This window comes from Diadema antillarum, unplaced genomic scaffold (genome assembly GCF_040938485.1).
Source record: "Diadema antillarum isolate AM-2024a unplaced genomic scaffold, OU_Dant_1.0 seq00000254_RagTag, whole genome shotgun sequence".
Taxonomy (NCBI): domain Eukaryota; kingdom Metazoa; phylum Echinodermata; class Echinoidea; order Diadematoida; family Diadematidae; genus Diadema; species Diadema antillarum.
The window spans coordinates 401,821-423,950 of NW_027271296.1; the positions used below are offsets into that span (position 1 = coordinate 401,821).

Here is a 22,130-nt window from a genome sequence, read left to right on the forward strand (position 1 = left end):
AGCACCAGAGAGCATCTAGAACCCTGGGAATTTTGCACTTCGCACACATCAACTTGGAGTCTCCCGTTTGCTAGAGGTTTCAGGCGGGAGAATCTCCAGATCAGACGGTGCTTTGGGTTGGAGACTCTGTATTTGATATCAACTTATAAATGGACACTTGCCAATGGTGGAGTTGTGACAGTTGCAAGGCCCCTTGGGAAAATTTCCTCAGCCAAATAGGCTCATGAGCAAATAAAAATTCATTATGATAGTCATATGCCCGATATAAAGGCATTCGGACTGTTCATGCTTTATGTCCTTCTAACTGTCTGTAAAGAGTGGCAGCAATGTGCAGGTACATTATCAAGTTTTGGGGATACAAGTTACAAATTACACATTGACAGTCGGATGTACTATTTCTGTCATTACACCCTTACTTTTTAGGTGATAAAAGACATGAAGGAGTTGCACATTTCACTCATTAAAGAGCCTGTAGAATTTGTTATCTAAAACCATAATGGTCTGTTGATGGAGCTCTGTCTGGGTAGAGGTGACAGAGTCTCGCCCACTGAAGGCGACATTCTACCCCCCTCCCTCCCCCACCAGCCAGCCCAGAGATACCGGTAGTATGCACCCCAAGGCCACCACTGCCTCCTCCTCCTCACAGACTCCCAGACATTCACTTCCTCTGTGGTCTCCCCCAGCTAGGAATTTCCTGCCACCAATGCCGAGAGGGAAAAACACTGTGACAAGATTGTTTTCCAAACATTCTGACAGTATTTTTGTTGAAACAATATTCCCTACCTCCCCCCCCCCCGACCCAATTTGTGCTATACCAGGAACATGAAGAGTCAACCCAGGGTCATTGTCTATGAAAGAAAAAATAGAAATGTGGTTAACTTCGTCTGCTGAGAATCCAGATGGAAAAGCATGTAAAATGAACCCCAGTGTCTTGAAAATCTATTATTTTGGTCACTCAAGTTCAGCATCAGTCTGGAGGAAAGGAAGTGTGTTTTCTTCTTTGAAAATTATACAGTAATGTGCTTCAACAAGATTTCAGTTCTTCAGATAACATAAAGACTTCCTGTTGTTTGGGTGTGAGCACAGAGTTAAGATATTGTTGGATGATGTTCTGAACATAATGTCTAGATTGGACTATCATTCAGGTGCCATAATGACAAAGCCATAAATCTGAATAAAAAAGAAGTATGATGCTGTAACCTTCAAGGGAACAGTTGAACACTTGCAGAACTGCCTGAACCGCCAAATGCTGTATTATACATTTGGTAAATCAATGCATGGATTGGACATTCATAATCTGCAGATGGATATTTGTTTGATTGTAATTTTCCCTTGTTTCTGTCCCTCCCAAATATGTAGCCTGCCACTCCTCCTGTCACCAGTGTGAGGGTCCGGGTCCATCAGACTGTACGTCCTGTAGGTTTGCCGCTGAGCTGGTACAGACCAGACCACCATTCAGGGGGGAGCTCCGTGGCTCCTGCTCCGGCAGCTGTTTGGAGGGATACTTTGCTAGTGCCCATGGAGTCTGCCTACGTGAGTTACAATCAGCTAAATCATACTGAGGAAATATGGTTGTGGTTTCATTGTTTTTGCAGTTCTATCAGCCTAAATGTGTGATAAAAAAAAGGAATCCACACATATGATTTATGATTCACATGATGAAATTGAGAGTGAAGCAGAAAGTAAGATGTTTAGTTCATATGCCAGGATGTGTGAAATCAAAGTGAATCAACCAATTCGTGCCTACAGATTATACTTGGCAGATCATTTTAGTTGGTCAATTATTGTATTTCAGATATGCCAAACAGTCAATGTATATTAAAATGACTGCTGCTTTGAAAGATTGCTGTATCAGTGATTTACTGTCTTGTAGAAGTAATTGCTGGGATGAAAATAAGAACTACAAATCATTTGTAAGTTTGCTTATGTCCCCTGCTTGAAATTTTCCCTCCCAGCATGCAATCCGTCGTGCCTGACCTGTTCGGACTCGAGCCTGGATGCCTGCCTGTCATGTCGCTCCCCACTCTTCCTGAACCATGGCTACTGTGTGCGGACATGCGACAATCACCAAGTAGCCATACAGGGCATGTGTGTTGGTGAGTACTGCTCTGGGTAGATTGTATCTTGTGGTGAAACTGCACAATGTGATGTGTAGGGCAGATATCTTATGGATGGTTAAATTCATGATTGACAACCAAAACCAGTATTATTCTCTTTCCTCAAAAACAAAACTATATACTATGGGGTGTAGACTTCCAGCCGCAAACAAATAATAGGACTTTTTAAAGCTTGTACAAATTCTTTCCAATAGATACATCTTTGGACAAGACATTTTACTGACAATCCCTCTTGACTTGGGTGTACAATGAGGTACTTGGCAATGTTAAAGTGATTTTAGTGGCAGAACCGTTTGGAAGAGTAGTGCTAGCAGTGAGAAAACTTGCCAAGGTGATTAGGACCATATCATCCTTGTCATTTTCAGAGATGGAAGAATAGAGGTGAGATACTATGGGGAGAAGGATTGAGGTAACGCGTGTTTCCTCAGGTATGAAAGTGATGTAGAAATGTTTGGACAGATAGGTTGATGCTCTTGGCACATAAAATGAGGTATGGGTGAAATGCAAAGAGAAAAAGAGATACAAGTAGATGGAATGAAAATTATAAAGGAGGAAAAGAGAGAGGAAGTTATGGAGCAGACAATTTGATGTTGAAAACAAGCAGTCAAGGCCAAAGGGGGGCCCACAGTGGGACTGGATGAGTGGAAAACAACAACAAGAGTGCAAACAATGTGTGAACTAGGAAGCATAAGGCATCACACATGTCATTTTTTGAGCTGATATATTCCATGCTGTCAGACATTAGTCAGCACGTCGAGGCACCCACAGTTTGTGTCATGATTGCCAAGTCTGGTAATCCGGCGTAGCCAGGGAAAAGTGTTATGAGAAAGTTCGAAAGTCAAGAATTATGGAGAGGATAATACAGGGTGAGACAGAAATGTTGAAACAAAGAAATGATCGTATGTTTATCAAGCTGTTTTATTTCACATAATTTTTAAGGTCTCAATGTATTATTGGCACATTTTCCTGTCACCCAGCATCTTTGAGTGAAAGTTTCTTGTTCCTCAGTGAACATTGTGCCGGAGAGTGGTGATGCAAAGCAAAATTTCTGCCAATAAATGGGGTAAGGATGGGCAGTGCTGTACTTCTACTGTAAAATATCTTGAATACCAATTATATCATGTACTAGGAGTAGCAGGCTGTATTCCAGAAGATGATTTATTCTTGTGCTCGCACTGTGTATCCTCCGTACCTAGAATGTCACCCTAGCTGTGCGACGTGCAGCGGACCAGAGGCCAACCAGTGCACCGGCTGCTACAGTCCAGACTCTCTCCAGGGGGGCATGTGCAGCCCGGGATGTGGCTCCACCCAATACCCTGGATCTCTGGGGCTGTGCCAAGGTGTGTGCCCATAGCTGAAGCAGCCTCATTACCAACAATGCTAGCTATACAGTGCTCACTCGTAAATCGGGAGCCGCTTTAGCTGGAACCCGCTTAAATGCAACAGAACTTGATGTAACAAATTTTTTTCAAGGGTTATTTCCACTGCTTAATTGGAAACCATAATCTGTTTTATCGCGACAAAGTCTGGCTGAAACTCTTTCATTGTCCGTCTCATTGTCTGTCGTTCACGTCTAAAAATGATAAGTAAATCCTTGGAAATTTTTGCACAGATTTCATTTCCTTACCGGAAGCTTTTAAATCAGTGTGATTTTATGTATGGGTGTGTCTTTCTTCATCTTTCTCCATGATGCCAAAAACAGAGTGTGACTCAGCGTGTGGAACCTGCTTCGCCAACCCAGGGGGCCAGGGGAGCAAGTGCACCCAGTGTGCTGGTGGTGGGGATGGCAGTTACCCCCTGGGGGATACCTGTGTGTCGGAGTGTGGGACGGGCTTCTACCTGGATCAGACCAACATGTGTCAAGGTATGTGAGCGATACAGCTCTAATTTGAGTGTGCATCTGGGTGTCTCTGTATGTTATGAATGATGTGTTGGTCCCTTTATGAATCCATTGCTGCTTAACTGAGCTGCACTTCTGCCATTTATATCACATGACTGAGTTTCTATATAGACTTCAGAAATTATTTGTACAAATACTCATTGAACATGACAGTTCAGGGCTTTAGTCGTATTCAAAAGTTTTGATTTATTCAGAAATGTGTTATAACATGCAGCATTTTCGCTCGATGATTGTTGAGCAAACTCATAATTTACTGCAACTCCTTATGTAGCAGAGTCTTAGCTTGAAACATTTACCTGAGGTTCTCACGGCTACTCCAATACACCCCCATTACATCAGATGATTCACATTCTATGGCTTATGATTTTCCCTTTACATTGCATGAACAGTTGGTTAGAACAACATTTAATAGCACCTAAAGCTATAGTTTCACAATAAACAGTACTTTAACTATTCAACCAGTCTTTCGAAATTTTTGTCTTGCTTTCTAACCAGCAGCAACAACAGTAAGCACTGAATTTCTTGTCTACAATGAGTTAGATAATGAGTTAAAGTAACAGTAACCATCATGTCTGGTTTTGATCTTCCTTCCTCCCCTGTAGAGTGCCACGCCTCCTGTAGGACCTGCACCTCCTCTGGGGTGTTTGACTGCACCTCCTGCCACGGCGGACACACCCTCGCTCACACTGGCATGTGCTCCACGGAGTGCCACGCTGGCTACTTCAACGATGGTGGCATCTGCAAACGTAGGCAAACACAATCTTTCTTCTTCAAAGTCTGTCTCACCCAGCAAAAATCTTGTGTAGTATTTCAAAAAGACACTTGACATACCATTCAGATTAGATTTAAAGAAAGAAAGAAAGAAGTAAATTATTCCCTGTCTCTCTCTGTTGTTTATTTTCATACTTAAAAATCTTCATGGGTTTGATATGTTACACTGCAACACATCAACTTTTTAATTCCATAAAACTGATAACTATCTTGGGAGAGTTATGGATGATGTTCATGATTCACAAAATTGATTCTACCATGTGGAAGTAAAGCCCAAGTACATTGGATTTTGTCATGAAAAAAAAAAAACGAAACTCACCAACAACATATTGTGATAAAAAGTGTAGTTAAAGCAGAGAGAGGGAGATGCATGCATGTTTGTGTGTGTCTCTATGTGTGTAATTTTAACCTTTTGTAGCATCCATGTAGCCAGATACATTTAGATACATTTCATTTTTCTTCAGTTATCATGTCGGAAACCAAGTGTAGATTTAGTTTGACCCATAAATTGTTTGCCACGCCATTGTCTCTCTACTTCCATCAGTTTTCCTCAGAGTTGACTTAGATATTTATCTTCAGGTTTATTTTCATTATTCTTTTCTTTGATTATCTACCAGCTTGCCAGGAGAACTGCATTGAATGCGAGAGTACCATCCAGTGCCTGGTCTGCAGAGACCCCAGCGCCGTACTACAGTTTGGCGAGTGTTCCTCCCTCTGTGCAGAGCAGTACTACCTTGATCCAGCCACCAGGCTGTGTAGGGGTGAGGCCAACATCTGTTGCTAGGCAACCACCTTAATAAGAGAGCTCGTATCACAATTACGTCCCTCAAGTCCTTGTTTGTGACAGCTTGTTGTGTGTTGTGCATTATGCATGAGCTTTCATTTTTGGATGGGATGGATGGATGTGGGGGAACATTGAGAAATTTTGCAGATTTTAACAATTGTTATTAGAGCTGATACCGTAAAGAGCCATGCACATTGTGATACTGGCCTGTGATGTGTACATTGTATGTCATAATGGAGGAAGAATAAATCTTTCTTTTCTCAGGATTACCCTCTTTGTAGGAGGTTTGCCTCTTGATCTAATTTCTTTTTACCTCTGAAAAATATACTGATACATTTTTATGTACACTTGACAGGAATAATTTCAAGTCAGCAAAATACCCTGAGAAAAGTCTGTTTTCAGAAATTAAACACTGCACACTCCAAGTCATTTCACTAGCATAAATGTGATGTGATGTTACTGTCAAAATGCAATTCACGTAAGTTTTTATGTTTGTTTTTTGTTTGACAAATCAATCTTGACCCCTGCTTTAGAGTGCGACTGGAGCTGTAATTCTTGCAATGGACCAGGACCCAATGACTGCACCCAGTGTATGGATGGCCTGAGGTTAAAGGAAGGTTCCTGTGTGACCCAGTGTGGTGAAGGCTACTATGAGGCTAGAGGAGAGTGCAGAGGTGAACATAAGAAAAAATAGTTTTGACTTGTCTCGCCATTGTTCAAAAACAAACACACAAAAACCTTGGCACACTTGCAAGTTTTAAGACACCATTTCTTAAAAGAAAAAAAAAATGGTGGCAACCTCACAGTGGGTGGCTGGTCTGTATTAAAATAGTGGATGTATGTTACTTGATTGGTGGATTGTGTACCTTAGAACACTTAAGCATGCCCAGTCTCAAGATTTACATTGTACAAGTATATTCCTGTATATTTTTGGCTGAATAGATGATTGACTGACGTACATCCATTCATTTGCTTGTTTGTCTTGTTTCATGGATGCTTTCATAATCTCACAAGGTTTGTCTTTAAATCCAGCTTTGCCGAAATTTGATTAAGGCAGATTTACAGATAGTGCTGTGTTCTCAGTTGTCATAGATACATGTACCTAGCAGATATTTGCTAGTATGCAACAAACATTGGACAGTTTCCCATTGTAGCAAGAGTTGGTGTCATATAGCAACTTCTTATGAAGTGGAGCTCTGCAGAGAAATAAGATGAGCATAAGCAGACACTGGATTTGAAATGCTGATATGTGTTGCTCGTTTGAGCAAACCGTGTGCAGTAAAACATTAAACCCTTTCTGCACCAGGAACTTTGGATGGTGTGTACAATGCTATGGGGTTCTCTGTGCCAATCATTACTCACAACACACAAAGGATTAAGGATTGAATAAGGAGTATCTTATATACTCTCATGCCATTGTCTTTTTGTTCTCTGTGCACACAGAATGTGGGGATGAGTGTATGACGTGTCGCAGTGTCGGTGTCTGTACCACGTGCCATCCGCCTCGCCTACTCCTGGATACACAGTGCGTCATGCAGTGTGCTGTGGGATACTACAGTGACTACGCCACTCATACTTGTATAGGTATGTTCCCCCTTTCTCTGTCACACACGCACACACAAGCACAAACATGCATAAATACATCCTAAATCTGTCTCTTTTTGTTTGTTTGTTTTTTTCTCCATTCCCAAACTTTGTTCATTTATTTCTGTTTCTCCTTTACGTTGTCCCTCAATTTCCACCCCTCTTTTTTTCCTCTCTCTCAATTGAAGAAAATTTGGCATATACTCAGAAAGCACTTGTTGGCTTCTTCTACAAGGCAAAAAGTGAATGACATTTCTTTCCTCACCTGACTGTGTTTCATGCAATCCTGGTAAGATCTCAATCTTATCAAATGTCAGGCCCAGGTCTTTGACCCATTAAGGAAAACCACACATCCTCATTGCACACCCCCACAGCTCTAAGTGTCACCTGTCCGTTGCCATGGTGCAGCTGTCTGAGATGTCTGAGAGAGAGAGAGAGGCCCCACCATGTGGAGACCCCCTATGCCTCTCACAAGCACAATTTACCCCTTCAGAGATATGCTGAACATGCCACATTAATCACCACACCTGCTAAAAAGTCACAGAACTGTGTGATAATGGAATCACAAGATTACGAGAGCTCTCATCATTAGATCAAGTAGAGTGTGGTATGCACTGCGAGTGATATTCTTCAGAGGAAAATTCTCGTAGATGATCTTTGTCTTTTTCTCTTGTTTTCTTGTGTTTTCTCTTCTTCTTTTTTGTAAGCAAGTTGTTTTTTATGGAGAGAGACTTCATGAATAAAATGGATATTACAAGTTACAGGTATAAAGGATAGATGTACCAGGTATTTGCAATGAGAACTTTTCAAAATGATTATATTGCCAATGCATATTCTGGCTTAGTCGTAATTGGACACTTCGGGTGATTTCAATCTAGCTTCAAATAACTATCTGCTAACACATTAGTGGCTTTATTTTCATTTTCCTTTTTAGTTTGATTATTGGACCTTTCCTTTTTTTCCCCCCCTTTGAATCATGTACAGAGTGTTCCGATGGTTGTGTGGAATGTGCCACCCCAATCCAGTGTGTGGCGTGCCGACAAGGCACGTACCTCCTCAGTGGCAGGTGCGTGTTGGACTGCGGCGATGGCTACTATGCTAATCCTCTCAACAATGTGTGTGAAGGTGAGTCAGCAGTGGGACACTCCTCATCAATGCACCGTAGCACATCGTTAAAGCCAATCATTGCCTCGCACAAAATCTTGAATTCATCATTGTCATAGTAAATGCGAGTTTGGAAAGATGAATTTGAGCAATGGTTAGATCAAGTGTGATATTGTACTTGGAAAAAAGAAGAAGAAAAAACAATTGCTGGCTATTTGATTTTTTTTTGTAAATTCACAAGTGATGACAGGTACGGATATAACAAGAATCTTAAAGCACTGACAGTTGAGTAGCATTTCTGCACCATTGGAATGTTTACTTCATGACCGTTGTACTGCAGAACCGATGAAGATGTGGTAGTAATCTGTATCAAATTAAGAATAGGTCAAGAGACCATTCCAGGTTATCATACCACCTTCACATCATGATCAGAGTGATGATTAGATGCTTGGTTGATTTAGGAAGGTCTGTATTGAAGCTCAAGTTGAATACATCAATCTCATGATGCATTTTTCCTGTTCACTCTGCACTGACAGGCAACATCTACCCACCAACAATGTACGTCAATGGCTCCATCACCACTGGTATCGGAGGAATCCAAGTTCTCGACACCAGCTTCTTCACGGCCTTTGATCCTGACACCAACAGCCGAGATCTCTTTTTCGTCCTCGTCAGCCCTCCGACGAACGGTGCCCTCGTCAAGAACGAGCGCGGCCGCGACATCGTCATGTCTGCTCTTGACACATTTGCGTACCCGGACCTCCTGGACGGGAGTATCAGGTATGTGCACAATGCCAAGAGCGACATGCACGGTTTCGTCACCATGAGGGTCAGCGACAGGGTCTACACGTCAGAGCCTGAGGACGTCAGCATCGTCATCATCTCGCCCCACGCCCCGTTCGTGACCCGCAACGAGCCCCTGGTGGTCATCGAGGGTGAGATCGCCCAGATCTCGACAGGCCAGAACCTGCAGATCCATGATGAGGACAACCCTGACATGGTGGTCGTGTCCGTGATCGATGGCCCCAAGCACGGGAAGCTCATCAGGCTCCCCGACCGATCGCGACTTCGGAATTTCAATCTGGAAGACCTGAGACTGGGCTCTATCCACTATGTCCATGACGGCAGCGAGACTCAGTACGATGCACTCATCCTCCAGGTCTCCGACGGCCACAACGTTCTCAACCTCCTCTTCAACATCCACATCATTCCCAAGGTGACCAATATGCACTTTGTGTACTTTCAAGCCTCAATTTTACCTTTTTGCTCTCTGTAAACTTAATTCAGAGTGCTGTAAAAGCTGCTATTTTCACATACAGATGTTTTTACACATGAGGCGGTTACAAACATTTTCATGAGATGTTGCTTATGGGATTTGACACCAAGGCTATTGTAGGTGCATTAATGCCTCTCCAGTAGTGATTGTTCTGATTATGTTAATAATTTTTCTGAAACCTTTTAATGTTGTGTCCTTTCTAGACTAATCAAATTGTCCTTGCCAAATGAGTTTTTGAAGTGTTCAATATATACTAGGTAGAATGCATCATTGACAATAGACTTCTGGCACATTGCAGCAAATTCTTACTCGTGAAATCATATACAGTTTTGTTTGATCGTATAGATGAATCTTTCCAAATGTATCATGCTCAACATTTTTACTGTTCTCTTTTTCTTCAATCCATTTGCTTTTATCACAATGTAGGATGACCGGGGACCAATTCTAGTGAACAACGTCCAGGGCTCAGTGCGGGAAGGCGGTCTCCTGCAGATCTCCAACGACCACCTCCGGGCGCAGGACGTCGACTCGGAGGACGGCGATCTGATCTTCACCCTCACTCCTCCACAGAACAACCCACGGCACGGTGAGCCACCAAACACTCTCTACCCCTGTGCCTGTCTTCACCCAAAGATGCCTCTGTTTGAGTTTAGATGGTGGTACATTTTGGTCACCCCTAAGTACCAGCTGCTTTTATATGTTGGCTGGAGATTGTTGTCCAGGGAATTCAAAGCTCATTGGCTCGTCATTCCAGTCATAATTTTCAATTTGCTAGAAGTGGCATGCTACATCGTAACACCTCACAGAGTTTGGTCTTTCTGTAATGGGAAAAAAGTCAATGTGTGTGCTGCACATCCATGGAATTCATGGCCAACTGGTACAGATTTTTTTTTTTCAAAAGGCTTCTAAAATGCAGTCTAGAAAGGGAATTTTTATTTAATGAATCCCTTTCAAAATGATTTTTCTTTGACTCTGCCTTTGTATCCCTCTGTGCCTCTGAATAGTAAATGGTGCACATTGTTGCTGCTGCTGTTGATTAATATCATTATTGTCAGTATTATTATCATTATCATCATCATTATTATTATGATGAGGAAGAAAAATACTGCCTGTTTCCTTCTGATGGTGCTAACTTATTAGTGAATCAGGCAGTCGGGTAGGATATCTGAAAGCACTCATACACATTGTAACCTTGACATGCTTGATGATATCTACAACCCTTGTACCATTATCATTGCTATATGGTTTGGTTTGTTATTTTCTTTTTCTTTGACAGGTGAGGTCGTCATGGTGCTACCAATCACTGGGGATGGGGTGCTTGAGGGGTGGAGGGACATCGGTCAGGGGCTGATGGAGAAACGTCTCATGACCTTCCGACAGAGGGACATCGACCAGGGATACATCTACTACCGCAACTCTGGGGCTGAGTCCTTCGCCGACTATTTTATGTTTGAGGTGCGAGAAGTTGCCAATGCCATACAAGTGGATTTAAATAATAAAAACTTTTCATTGTGGTCACTTCCTGTTGATCCAGTGCAACAATTCCCTATCACATCCAGTCATTTTTAATTTCACAGAGTTTATTGTTGCATCGACATAGTCCTCATTTTATGATGATCTTCAAGCACGATAGTCACTTGACCACTGGCAAAAATGAGAGAATGCATTCCACCAGTAATTAATTTCACGGATAGTGATTTAAAATAAAAAAAAAAAAAAACGTTGTGAAGCAAAAGTGCTGTACTAGCCAGTTACTGCAAGGCAGAATTCACAAGAGCAAAATTAGATATTTATAGTCAGTAGAGAAGAAGCAAGGTCAGATTTTAGTGAAAAAACTGTGTCCTGGCCTCCCGAAGAAAAAAAAAAGTAAAATATTCTTCAAACTTTGTCCAGAGTAGTTTGATCATAGGAAATGACCACTTTCGTCATCATTATTGATGTCAGGTATCCGACGTCGCCAGCCCTCCTAACACCCTGGGCGGCCAAGCGTTCAACATCGAGGTGATGCCCAGCAACGACCAGCCTCCCCACCTTGTCCCTCAAGTCAGGCCACCGCTTGGAATCATGGTAGGTGACACGCCATTTTAGCCACTGGCGTTACAACTGGTGACCTCACCTTTGGATAGCGATAGCCAACTGACATGGAACACATCTCATAGTCACACATTCATTCAGATTATAGATGGGTCATTGGGTCCTGTAGGCACAGCTTGTTGAAGACCATCCATAATTTCATCCTCTAACATCTTATCATATACTTTCCAATACTTGAGGAATGCTGTTTGTAAATGAATACAGATAGTTAACATTTTTGAGGCATACCAGTTACCATAGCGACAATTTCTAGTTCCTCAAAGGTTTTGGTGTGAGCATTTAGTGTAGTATCATTTTTCCTCTTCTCAGGAGAACTGTGATGTTCGGACCAACATACCCCAAAACCAAGAAGAGAGGTGTATTGATGTTACCGTGACGTTTGGTTTTTCAATTTTGTCATCTTTAGGCGGAAGAAGAGAGTGTCATCCCGATCCTGAGAGGGAACTTGGCCTTCACTGACCCTGACAGCAATGACCGCAACATCGTCTACAACTTGACCATGCCCCTCAACCCCCTGGAAGGAATCATTGAGAACATGGAAGCCCCCTTTGCCTCCATCACCCACTTCACCCAGGCCGACATTAACGCCGGCAAGATCCTCTACCGCTCACCCTCACTGGATGCAGGCATCGGAGCCAGGAATTTCACCTTCCAGTTTACGGGTTAGTTTTGAGAGAGGTCGCTGCTCTGACCTTTGCAATATTTTGTTCTTGAGATGTCTTCAAGTGTCGGAGGGTAGTGCATACAGTCATCTGAATCTTAGCGTGTGCAGGATTTGTCGAAAGCGAGAAAATGATTTGCCAAAGAAAGGCAACAAAAGGTACTGTGTTGAATGGATGATTATTATTTTTGTCCCCTAATTTTCATTCTCTCGGTTCACATACAAGAATGTCAGTATTTTAACAGTGTTATGAATCATATCTACAAATGTATGGTACATAGGGCTATTCTTGACAAATATCTGTGGCTGATCAGCAGTTGTCAAGGAGTAGGTTGTATCTTTTCGTCTTTTTTTTTCTTTTTTTTTTGGGGGGGGAGGGTGTTCTACAATCCAACACTCAAGTATCATGCCACAAATATGTGTTTTTTTTCTCAATTGTCTGCAGTCACTGATGGTTTTGATGCTGTTGCAAACACCGTAGGCCCATTTCCCTTCACGATTAGAGTAATGGAGCGAAACACCGCGCCACCGGTCTTCGGCGAGCCCAACCCAGTTCTGCAGGTTCAGCGCGGCGGCATAGTCTCCGTGCGTCCCTACCTGGCCGATGTTCGGGACGTGGACACTGCCCTCTCCCAGCTGGTGTACCGGGTGACTGTGCCTCCCAACTATGGGGCTCTCTTCAAAGGTGGCTTCAGTCCCGATATCTGGGACATGAGTAAGTATCCGTGATGACTATGGCACAATTTTATCGCGCCAAGGAAAACAGTCATTTATCTGGAATATATATATATTTTTTTGTAATTGTATCATACTGAAAATGGAGACATTGGTTATGAAGAGTGGAAAAACGAGAGAGGAAAGTGATTCATTTATGGTTGTTTTGAGGTTATGTATTTAGTATTGTTTGTACATCTCTAGTGTGCAAAAATCGTCATCATTAGAATCTTACGAGTAGGGAGCTCATGCTCCTATGATAAAGGGCATCCAATGTCTGTCTAACTTTGAATGTTGTTGTTCTACATCTATGATCTAAAAAGCGGGGACAACTTTGTTGTACATTTTACTTGTTGAATTAATGTTCGCCAGAACTTGCCCATTTCTGCCCATTTCACACTTGAAAATACACCGTTCCTGTCTCTCAATCCACAAGGTACCCCATTCACATACACCCAGCTGGAGCAGGAAGCCTTCCACTACCTCCATGATGCCACGCCCTCTTCAGAGGACTCCTTCGAGATCACAGTGGACGACGGGTCCCACGTCACGGTCCTCCGGGCCATCGTGCTGGTGGCCTTCTCGGACACGTCCAGCCCCGTGGTCAGCCAGCAGGCCTCGCTGGCCCTCTACCTCCCAGAGAGCAGCGAGGCCACGGTCACCCACGAGAGCCTTGCCTTCGAGGACGAGGACTCGCCGGCGGACGCGATCACCATCGAGCTGCGGACAGAGCCCCAGAACGGCCGCCTGCAGCGACGCCTGACCGGGGATGTGTACGAGGACCTGCATCTGGGTTCTAGTTTCACCCAGAGCGACGTCAATGCCTACAACATCAGGTCTGTGTATGACTCTTTCCTCGTACCTAGTCCCCTATCCCCAACAGATAAAGGGTTCAACGTGTTTGTTTTGATGACATAATCACAATGACATTATCCTATTACTAGTAATATTACAAAAATAGAACAACTATGGAAGAACACATAATGGACTGAGACAAGGTTTTAATGTTGATCATATACACATACACGTATGCAGATGAAAGGCGAATTTAGATTGTTCTTGAAAAAAATGACAGTTACATTGTAGGCAGGCAAAATGTGTAGACAGTTATCGATGTCTGATAGAAGACAGAAGTTTATATAGGATGTTAAGGATGCACAGAGGGAGCAGAATGAGTGTCTCTGGTAAAAGTGACCAGTCATTAATAATTAAGAAAAGATACAGTAAGAGTAAATGAAGTTTTTATCTCAGATAACAACATTAGATGAATACAGGAGATTTGCAGCCATCCCAGATCATAAACAGCAGCTTTCAGTTCATGCTTTTAACAACAAATTTTTGATTAGTCGAGTGAAAGGTTTAAGAGGTAATTGACAGGGGATCGTATTGGTTTACAGGTACATCTCGGAGGGGGAGATAGGTAGCCAGCCTGTTAGTGAGGTGCTGATGCTCAACGTCAGCGATGCCAGCGGCAACAGTCTGCTGGGGCAGACCTTCACAGTGACCATCACACCGGTCAACAACCAGGCTCCTGTGGTCACTCTGCCCCAAACCATGCAGGTTGGTTGAAATCATCTTGAGTGTCCACCCCTTTTTGTCCCCGCCGAACGAGTTCGAGCAGGGGACTATGAAACGGGCTCCGTACGTGTGTGTGTCCGTGTGTCCGTCCGTCCGTCCGTGTGTCCGTGTGTCCGTGTGTGCGTCCGTGTGTGATCAAAATCTTCAATTTGCTACTTCTCTGTCATTTATGAGCCAATTTTGATTCTGTTTGCTTTATATGATAGCACTACATGGGAGCTTTGAAACTTCTACACAGAATTTCAGTCGTGACCTTTGACCTTGACCTTTGACCTATATTGTACATTTTGCTACAAAATGCTACTCCTTCGCCATTTCTGACCCGATTTCGATTCCGTTTGCTTTATGTGATGGCACTAGGTGAGGGCTTCAAAACTTCTACACAGAATTTTGACCTTTGACTTCTTTGACCTTTGACCTTGATTTTTTGACCTATATTGTACATTTTGCTACAAAATGCTACTCCTTCGCCATTTCTAACCCGATTTCGATTCCGTTTGCTTTATGTGATGGCACTAGGTGAGGGCTTCAAAACTTCTACACAGAATTTTGACCTTTGACTTCTTTGACCTTTGACCTTGATTTTTGACCTATATTGTACATTTTGCTACGAAATGCTACTCCTTCGCCATTTTTAACCCGATTTCGATTCCGTTTGCTTTATATGATGGCACTAGTTGAGGGCTTCAAAACTTCTACACAGAATTTTGACCTTTGCCTTCTTTGACCTTTGACCTTGATTTTTGACCTATATTGTGCATTTTCCTACAGAATGCTACTCCTTCACCATTTCTGACCCGATTTCGATTCCGTTTGCTTTATGTGATGGCACTAGGTGAGGGCTTCAAAACTTCTACACAGAATTTTGACCTTTGTCTTCTTTGACCTTTGACCTTGATTTTTGACCTATATTGTACATTGGCTACAAAATGCTACTCCTTCGCCATTTCTAACCCAATTTTGATTCCATTTGCTTTATGTGATGGCACTAGGTGAGGGCTTCAAAACTTCTACACAGAATTTTGACCTTTGACTTATTTGACCTTTGACCTTGATTTTTTACCTATATTGCACATTTTGTTACAAAATGCTACTTCCGGCGGGGACATATGTTACGCACCGCGTAATTTCTACTTTTCCTTGTTCATCATTATGATCTCATCATATCCATGTCATTATTTTCTACCATTTTATAGTCAATGAGGACAAATATTGAGATTAATTCTTTGGATTGTTGTTTGACAGGACTATTGCCAAAAGTTACATGAGACTCATTGAAATCACTCTATGAATAAGTGTTAAAATCAGTGAAGATGTTTTTTATGCCTCCGCAACGAAGTGGCCGGAGGCATTATGTTTTCGGGTCGTCCGTCCGTCCGTCCGTCCGTCCGTCCGTCCGTCCGTCCGTCCGTCCGTCCCGTTTTGTTTTTGTCGATATCTCAAGAACCGTGAGGTGGTTTTACATCAAACTTGGTATGAGGGTATATCCTTGGGGGATAATACTTTGTGTGGATTTTAGGGTCACAGGGTCAAAGGTCAAAGGTCACAGGTTTATTTTGTGAAAAAAAAATTGAAATTTCATGTTTTTCTCCATATCTTGCAAATGGTTCAAGGTATCTTCATGGAACTGAGTATATATGCTTGTACTGATGGGCAGTGATTATCTAGGGAAGTTGGGGGTCATGGGTCAAAGGTCAGGGGTCAAAGGTCAAGGTCAACTCCTCAAAATATCACTACTTTCCTTAAAATGCAATAGGCTGAAGGTTTTTTTTTTTTAACTTGATGTATGGCATGTATTACCCAATATATATTTTTGGGGAAGTTTCTTGCCAAAAGGTCAAAGGTCAAAAGGTAAAAGGTCAAGTGAAAGTGCTAAATTGCACTTTTTCCTCCATATCTCGAAAGTAACTCAAGGTATCATCATGAAACTTACATATTTATGCATGTTCAACCTAACAGTGATTCTCTTTGGAACTGTGAGGTCAAAGGTCAAAGGCCAGGTTTAGATAATGCTATTTCCCATTTGATACTGAAATTATACTTTTTCTCAATACCTTGAAAATTACTCAATGCATAAACTTATAAAAGGGTCAAAAGTCAAGTAAAAATCATCAGTTCCCCAAATACCTGCACTCTGACATTTTAATCATTCATCCAATTGAACCTAGTTCTAGGAAAGTGAACATTCAGCACATTTGTGTCAAACCTGTCATTTTAATATTTTGCCAATTGTGTGAAACTGTCATCACACATTGTCAAGATATTGTACTATAGACCTATTAGGAGAACCATGCATTATGGCGGAGGCATATCAGTAGCCGTAGCGATATATCTAGTTTATGTGATAGTGCTGTATGCAGTATTGTGTGTTTGTGTGTGTATATGTGTGTGTTTGTAGCTACAAAACACTGTAGGCATGCAGTCAAAATATCCTGTAATGTCTCTATGATCAGATTGTTTGTTTGGTTCATTTTTGTTGGTTGTTCGTGCTTAATTCCTTTTACAATTTTTTTTTTCCCAAGGTGACTGAGGGAGGTCGGGAGGGGGTCACCAACCTCCATCTGAGCACCACTGACCTGGACACTAGGGTCAGCCAACTGTCCATCATCATGGATACCGCTCCCAGCTTTGGCTACCTTGAGAACATCCGAGCAGGTGGGTTTCAAGTTTAGTGTGCGTGTAGAATGTCTTTGGCCCCTCTGTCCTGTCCTTTTAGGAGGAGGAAGAGGAGGAGGCGGAGGAGGAGGAGGAGGAGGAGAAGAATGTCATGTGGTTGGGTCAGTGGACAGCATTATTACGAAATGTCATAAACTGTTTAGATGTTCCACTGGACTACCGACAAGATTTAGATATAGTATTGTGTTGAGAATCTGATCCTTAATTGTTTGCCTGCAAGAAACAAAATTTTAAGATAGTCTGGTCTTCATGTTATTTTTGTATTTTATCTGGTTCTCTTGTTTTGTTTTCATTCAGTGAAAAAAGAAATAATTGCTATGACTACTCTAGTATTCATAGATACCATGTGTAGACACCCCCTTTCTAAGTTTATATGCTAACTATGCTGACACAGATTAATGCCTGGGTTTAGAAAAAGAAGTTTGGCAGCACAGAGAAAAAAAGGGAGAAAACATTTGAATAATACCGTATCATCATATTGTTATCCCTTATATTAAAAACAAACTGAATTATTCGGAAATTTAGGCATTTAATGAGTTTGGTAAGAGAAATTATATGTTCCTCGATGTGTCTGCTTGTGTGACAGCAAAACATTGTTGAGTTAAAGTGAGCACAATGACACCGCAAACTAACGGCTCATTGTTTGCTCCTCACAACCCTACCCCTACAGGTGTTGGATCTGAACAGTCCAACGCTGGCATCCCAATATCTGCCTTCCGCGTCCAGGACATTCTGGACGGCGTCGTCTATTACGTCAACAACAGGCACCAAAACATCGAGCCGGTGCACGATGGATTCCTCTTCCATGTCACCGATGGAGAAAACCGATCGCCGCAGTTTAGGTTCAACATCTCCATCCAGGTCAGCAAGATGCAAATTTTGGATTTTTTCGATCACCAGAGACAGAGCTTGTTAAGTCAAAATTCAGTAGCTATGTTCTAACGGTAGGATTGATGTTCGAGTGTTATTCACGCTATGGGGGAAACTCTTAAATGCTGATGTATTTTATGGTGCTCTCTTCTCCTTTGCCGTCAATACAGCCTGTCAAATGCAACCTTTTAACGTTGGAGATGAAGATCATATCCACTGCAGATGTATTGAAGTATTCATGCTGTTTTTGTACAAAGAAGTTGGCATTCTCCTTAGCAGTTGCATTATATATTGTGCGTGCTTTGTCTTAGATTGTAACAATAGAGATAAGTTTGATGACTGATAGACATGAGTCTGCTCAGGGAATCAGTCCTGTTGAGCAGTATGAATTTATGCAACATAGCGGTAAAAGAATAAAAGCCAAACTGGTAACGGATTTTATTCCATCCTGAAGTTCTGTTGTGCAGTGTCGGTGAAGATGAGTCAATTTCAGAAAATTATGTATATTATATATACCAGATGTTTATAGAAGATTGTGTTTAAACAAAAAAATCATTCTGTCATACAAAAGATTGCTGTTATGGAAGATATTGGATAACAATTTTCTTTTCTTCTGTTCTTCTCAGCTGGTCAATGATGAGCAGCCGATAATCTTCACGGAGCAGGCGTTCGTGCCTGAGGGCGAGGGGGTGATCATCGCCAACGTGACGATCTTTGCCAGCGACCTGGACACACCCACGGAGGACCTGCTCTTCGAGATCGTGACGTACCCCCAGCACGGCAACCTGAGACGCCGTGCCTTCCTGGAGGATCCCATCTACTCTGGGAGGATCCTTGGCATCGGCGATACCTTCACCTACCAGGTTAGTGGAGATAGGGAGGATTGGGGGTCATAGAAAGTAGGGATAGTGGTGGAAGGGGTAACAAAAACTTGTTTGTGTCCCACCTGTTATAAGATTCTGAAAATATGCAGTAAACAAAGAAGCCCACATGCAGATTTTGGCTTCTATAAGAGTGTAATGGGGGAGAAAAGTGAATAGATATGCCGTATAAGAGATATAAGAATATAAGGGATAAGAATCGTCACTGGCTGTTGGGCAGAAGCTGGGTAGTCTAGGTGATGTAATGCCTGTCTGGCAGTCTTGAATTGAATCCCACTCAAGTTTTATGCACATGAAGTTTAATATGGCTGTTTCTCAAACACTTAGTTGTCGGTGTTTATATACATCGATGAAGGACAGTTTGTCAGTTTTTTGCAGAAAAAGGTGAATTTGAGATTGATTTTACCCCCCCCCCACCCTTTGCTCCTAATAAACAGAAGTGATGTAAGGAATTTGGGTGAATTTGAGATTCATTTTACCCCCCCCCCCACATTTTCTTCCAAAGAGAAAGTAGTGATACAAGGAAAGTATAATGATATTACTTGTTTTGAAGTGATCAATGCAACTTATCAGTAAACTCAGTCTTATACCTTGTTAAAGAGTGACTGATCATGCTTACTTTGATTTTATTTTCCCCTTTGTAAAAGGATGTTGTTGAAGAGTTGATAATCTACATCCATGATGGCTCCGACGTGAACTCGGACACCTTCCGGCTGTCTCTGACGGATGGACTCTACACAGCCCAGGAGGACATCAACATTATCATTGGCCTCGTCAACGACGAGACGCCAAGGCTTGCCACCAACACAGGCCTCAGGATCAGCATGGGTAAGTATCAAGCTCAAAAATGGGAAGAGGATGTGGAATGGAGGGTTTAAACTGAGTTTCTATGATATCATAACCCATGTTATGTTAGTTAATTAGTATTGACTAAAGCAGGTGTAAGCAGATTATGTTATGTGGAAATTGTGAAGGAATCACAGTTTTTAGCAGGGGAAAAATGTAATGTTAAAATGTAGGCCCATATACACTGTAGTTAAACAATTATCTATCTGCCAAAAATAAAACAAGAAGCATTTGTTTATTTCAGACATTTGTTTGGCATTGCAATATCGATATACCAAAGTCACCTGTGGTCCGATTCATGTCATGTTATTGCTTGTATTATTATCAGAATAGAAGGGGTGTTTATGCAAAGTGAGAAGCAATGATGCTAATAATTCCTATGTGTAACACATTGTTCCTTTAATGTTGTTTCCACTGTCTTTCCCGCACATTCCCAGGTTCGGCCACAACGCTGACGTCTGACAGCCTACGGGCGACGGACATCGACTCCGAGGATGACCAGCTCCTCTTCACCATCACGGCGGACCCAAACATTGGCCAGCTTCGCTTTGTCAAAGGCTCCAAGGAGCTCGACCTGGGCAGCAGCTTACAGAAGAACACCTTCAAGCAGAGTGACATTAATAATGGTAAAGAAGAATGAAACTTTTGGACCTTTGACTTGGGATTATGGGTTCCTTTCATTTTAGTGAACCCCAGATGGATATGATATTGACCCCAGGAAGAACAGTACCTGCCTACTGATGAGACTACCCTGTTGAAATAGGGCTGAATAAATAAATAAATCCCTAATATATTTCCATCCTCACATGTGATCCTCTATGTCAGTGAAATAATATGCATGATCTAATTCAGTGACAATAAAAATTGTGACTTGTGCAGTTTGACAAATCTACCTTTTTGGAAGGATAGAGACGATTTGATGTGTTAATTTCAGACCTAGCAGTAAAAGTTAAGCTGTCATGTGATAGCAGTGTAACAGCAATTTTGACATTTACAGCAAATTTGGTTATTTATGATTTCATTCACATTTCAGTTCTGCTGGTATATATCAGGATTATAAGGCAAAGCATTATTTCTGTGCAAGTTGAATCATTACTTCTTCTTTTTTTTTTGTTTAGTACAGATTTTTCTTCATGCTTGTGGTTTGTAGAGATGTTATGCTCCCTCTACTTTTCTTCTCTCCCACAGGCTACGTGGAGTACCTCCATTCTCTCAGTGAGCCAGCTGGTACAGTGGTGTTTAAGTTCACAGTGAGCGATCCAGAGGGTAACCAGCTCATTGACCAGTCTTTCATCATCACTGTCCTTGGTAAGTGGCTTCAAGAGCTTGGAGAAAAAGTGCCAAAACTTGAAATATTCAGACATTCCATGGGCCAACCAGCTGAGATAAGCCTAGTTTTGTCTTTTTTCAAACAGTATTGAAGGAAATCACCTGTTACACATAATATAAAATGTATAGGAAGGGCATGCGTGAAAAGAAAAACTCAAATGTCATAGTGATATGAAATTTGGCTATAATTTGTTACTCTTCTTGACCTGTTTTATGGTTACTTTAATACTAATGAAATGATTCTCTTCACGTATTTCCAAAGATTCCATATTCCATAACTATAATGAGCATGATAGGATGGATTAATTGTAACCTATTCATCACATTTTGATTGTACCTCATGATTCTGATGATTCTCAAACATAATCAGTGCGGTGGGAAAACTTCAAAGATATGATGTATCATTGGTTATCAACAGAGGACCGCATCCCGCCCCGCATCCTGGCCAACCAGCCACTCACCGTGCGGGAGGGTGCATCCAGCGTCATTGACACGTCCACGCTCTCGGCAACGGACGACGACAGCATCCCGGGCAACCTGATGTACTACGTGACGGCCGGCCCCAGCTACGGCCGAGTGGAACACTCCGACTTCCCCGGGACGGCCATCTCCCAGTTTTCCCAGGCGGACCTGGCCGCTGGAGCGGTCAGCTACGTCCACACCAGCCCTGAGGAAAACATGATGGACAGTTTCACCTTCACTGTGGATGACGGAAGCAACCAGGTGGGTGTGGTTTATGACATAGTTGCCCAGTCTGAGTTACGATCAAAAGGGTTGCATAATAATGGATACTAGAATGCTGGCTTGCAATACGCCCAGTACAGTTGCTCTGTGAGCACATGAAGTGAAGTTTGCCATTAAGTCATGTTGCCTCTGACTAAGATTCTGTCAGGATCAAAAGCTCAGGCAACTTTTGATTCCATTACTGAGAGATTGCAAACTTCT

General features: G+C 42.2%; 1 protein-coding gene across 1 annotated transcript in view; it reads left to right on the forward strand.

Moving 5' to 3' along the window:
- LOC139729721 (extracellular matrix organizing protein FRAS1-like) overlaps positions 1-22,130 on the forward strand; it is a 230,223-nt gene that overhangs the window by 174,547 nt on the left and 33,546 nt on the right. Inside the window, exons 17-40 of the mRNA XM_071640650.1 lie at positions 1,360-1,533; positions 1,956-2,096; positions 3,314-3,457; positions 3,820-3,981; positions 4,620-4,763; positions 5,406-5,549; positions 6,106-6,246; positions 7,016-7,156; positions 8,141-8,281; positions 8,797-9,476; positions 9,963-10,122; positions 10,813-10,991; positions 11,481-11,603; positions 12,037-12,292; positions 12,737-13,006; positions 13,442-13,841; positions 14,403-14,565; positions 17,106-17,238; positions 17,930-18,120; positions 18,756-18,992; positions 19,658-19,838; positions 20,294-20,482; positions 21,045-21,164; positions 21,604-21,908. Coding sequence (XP_071496751.1) covers positions 1,360-1,533; positions 1,956-2,096; positions 3,314-3,457; positions 3,820-3,981; positions 4,620-4,763; positions 5,406-5,549; positions 6,106-6,246; positions 7,016-7,156; positions 8,141-8,281; positions 8,797-9,476; positions 9,963-10,122; positions 10,813-10,991; positions 11,481-11,603; positions 12,037-12,292; positions 12,737-13,006; positions 13,442-13,841; positions 14,403-14,565; positions 17,106-17,238; positions 17,930-18,120; positions 18,756-18,992; positions 19,658-19,838; positions 20,294-20,482; positions 21,045-21,164; positions 21,604-21,908 — 4,919 coding nt within the window. The remainder of the gene's footprint in view (positions 1-1,359; positions 1,534-1,955; positions 2,097-3,313; positions 3,458-3,819; positions 3,982-4,619; positions 4,764-5,405; positions 5,550-6,105; positions 6,247-7,015; positions 7,157-8,140; positions 8,282-8,796; positions 9,477-9,962; positions 10,123-10,812; positions 10,992-11,480; positions 11,604-12,036; positions 12,293-12,736; positions 13,007-13,441; positions 13,842-14,402; positions 14,566-17,105; positions 17,239-17,929; positions 18,121-18,755; positions 18,993-19,657; positions 19,839-20,293; positions 20,483-21,044; positions 21,165-21,603; positions 21,909-22,130) is intronic.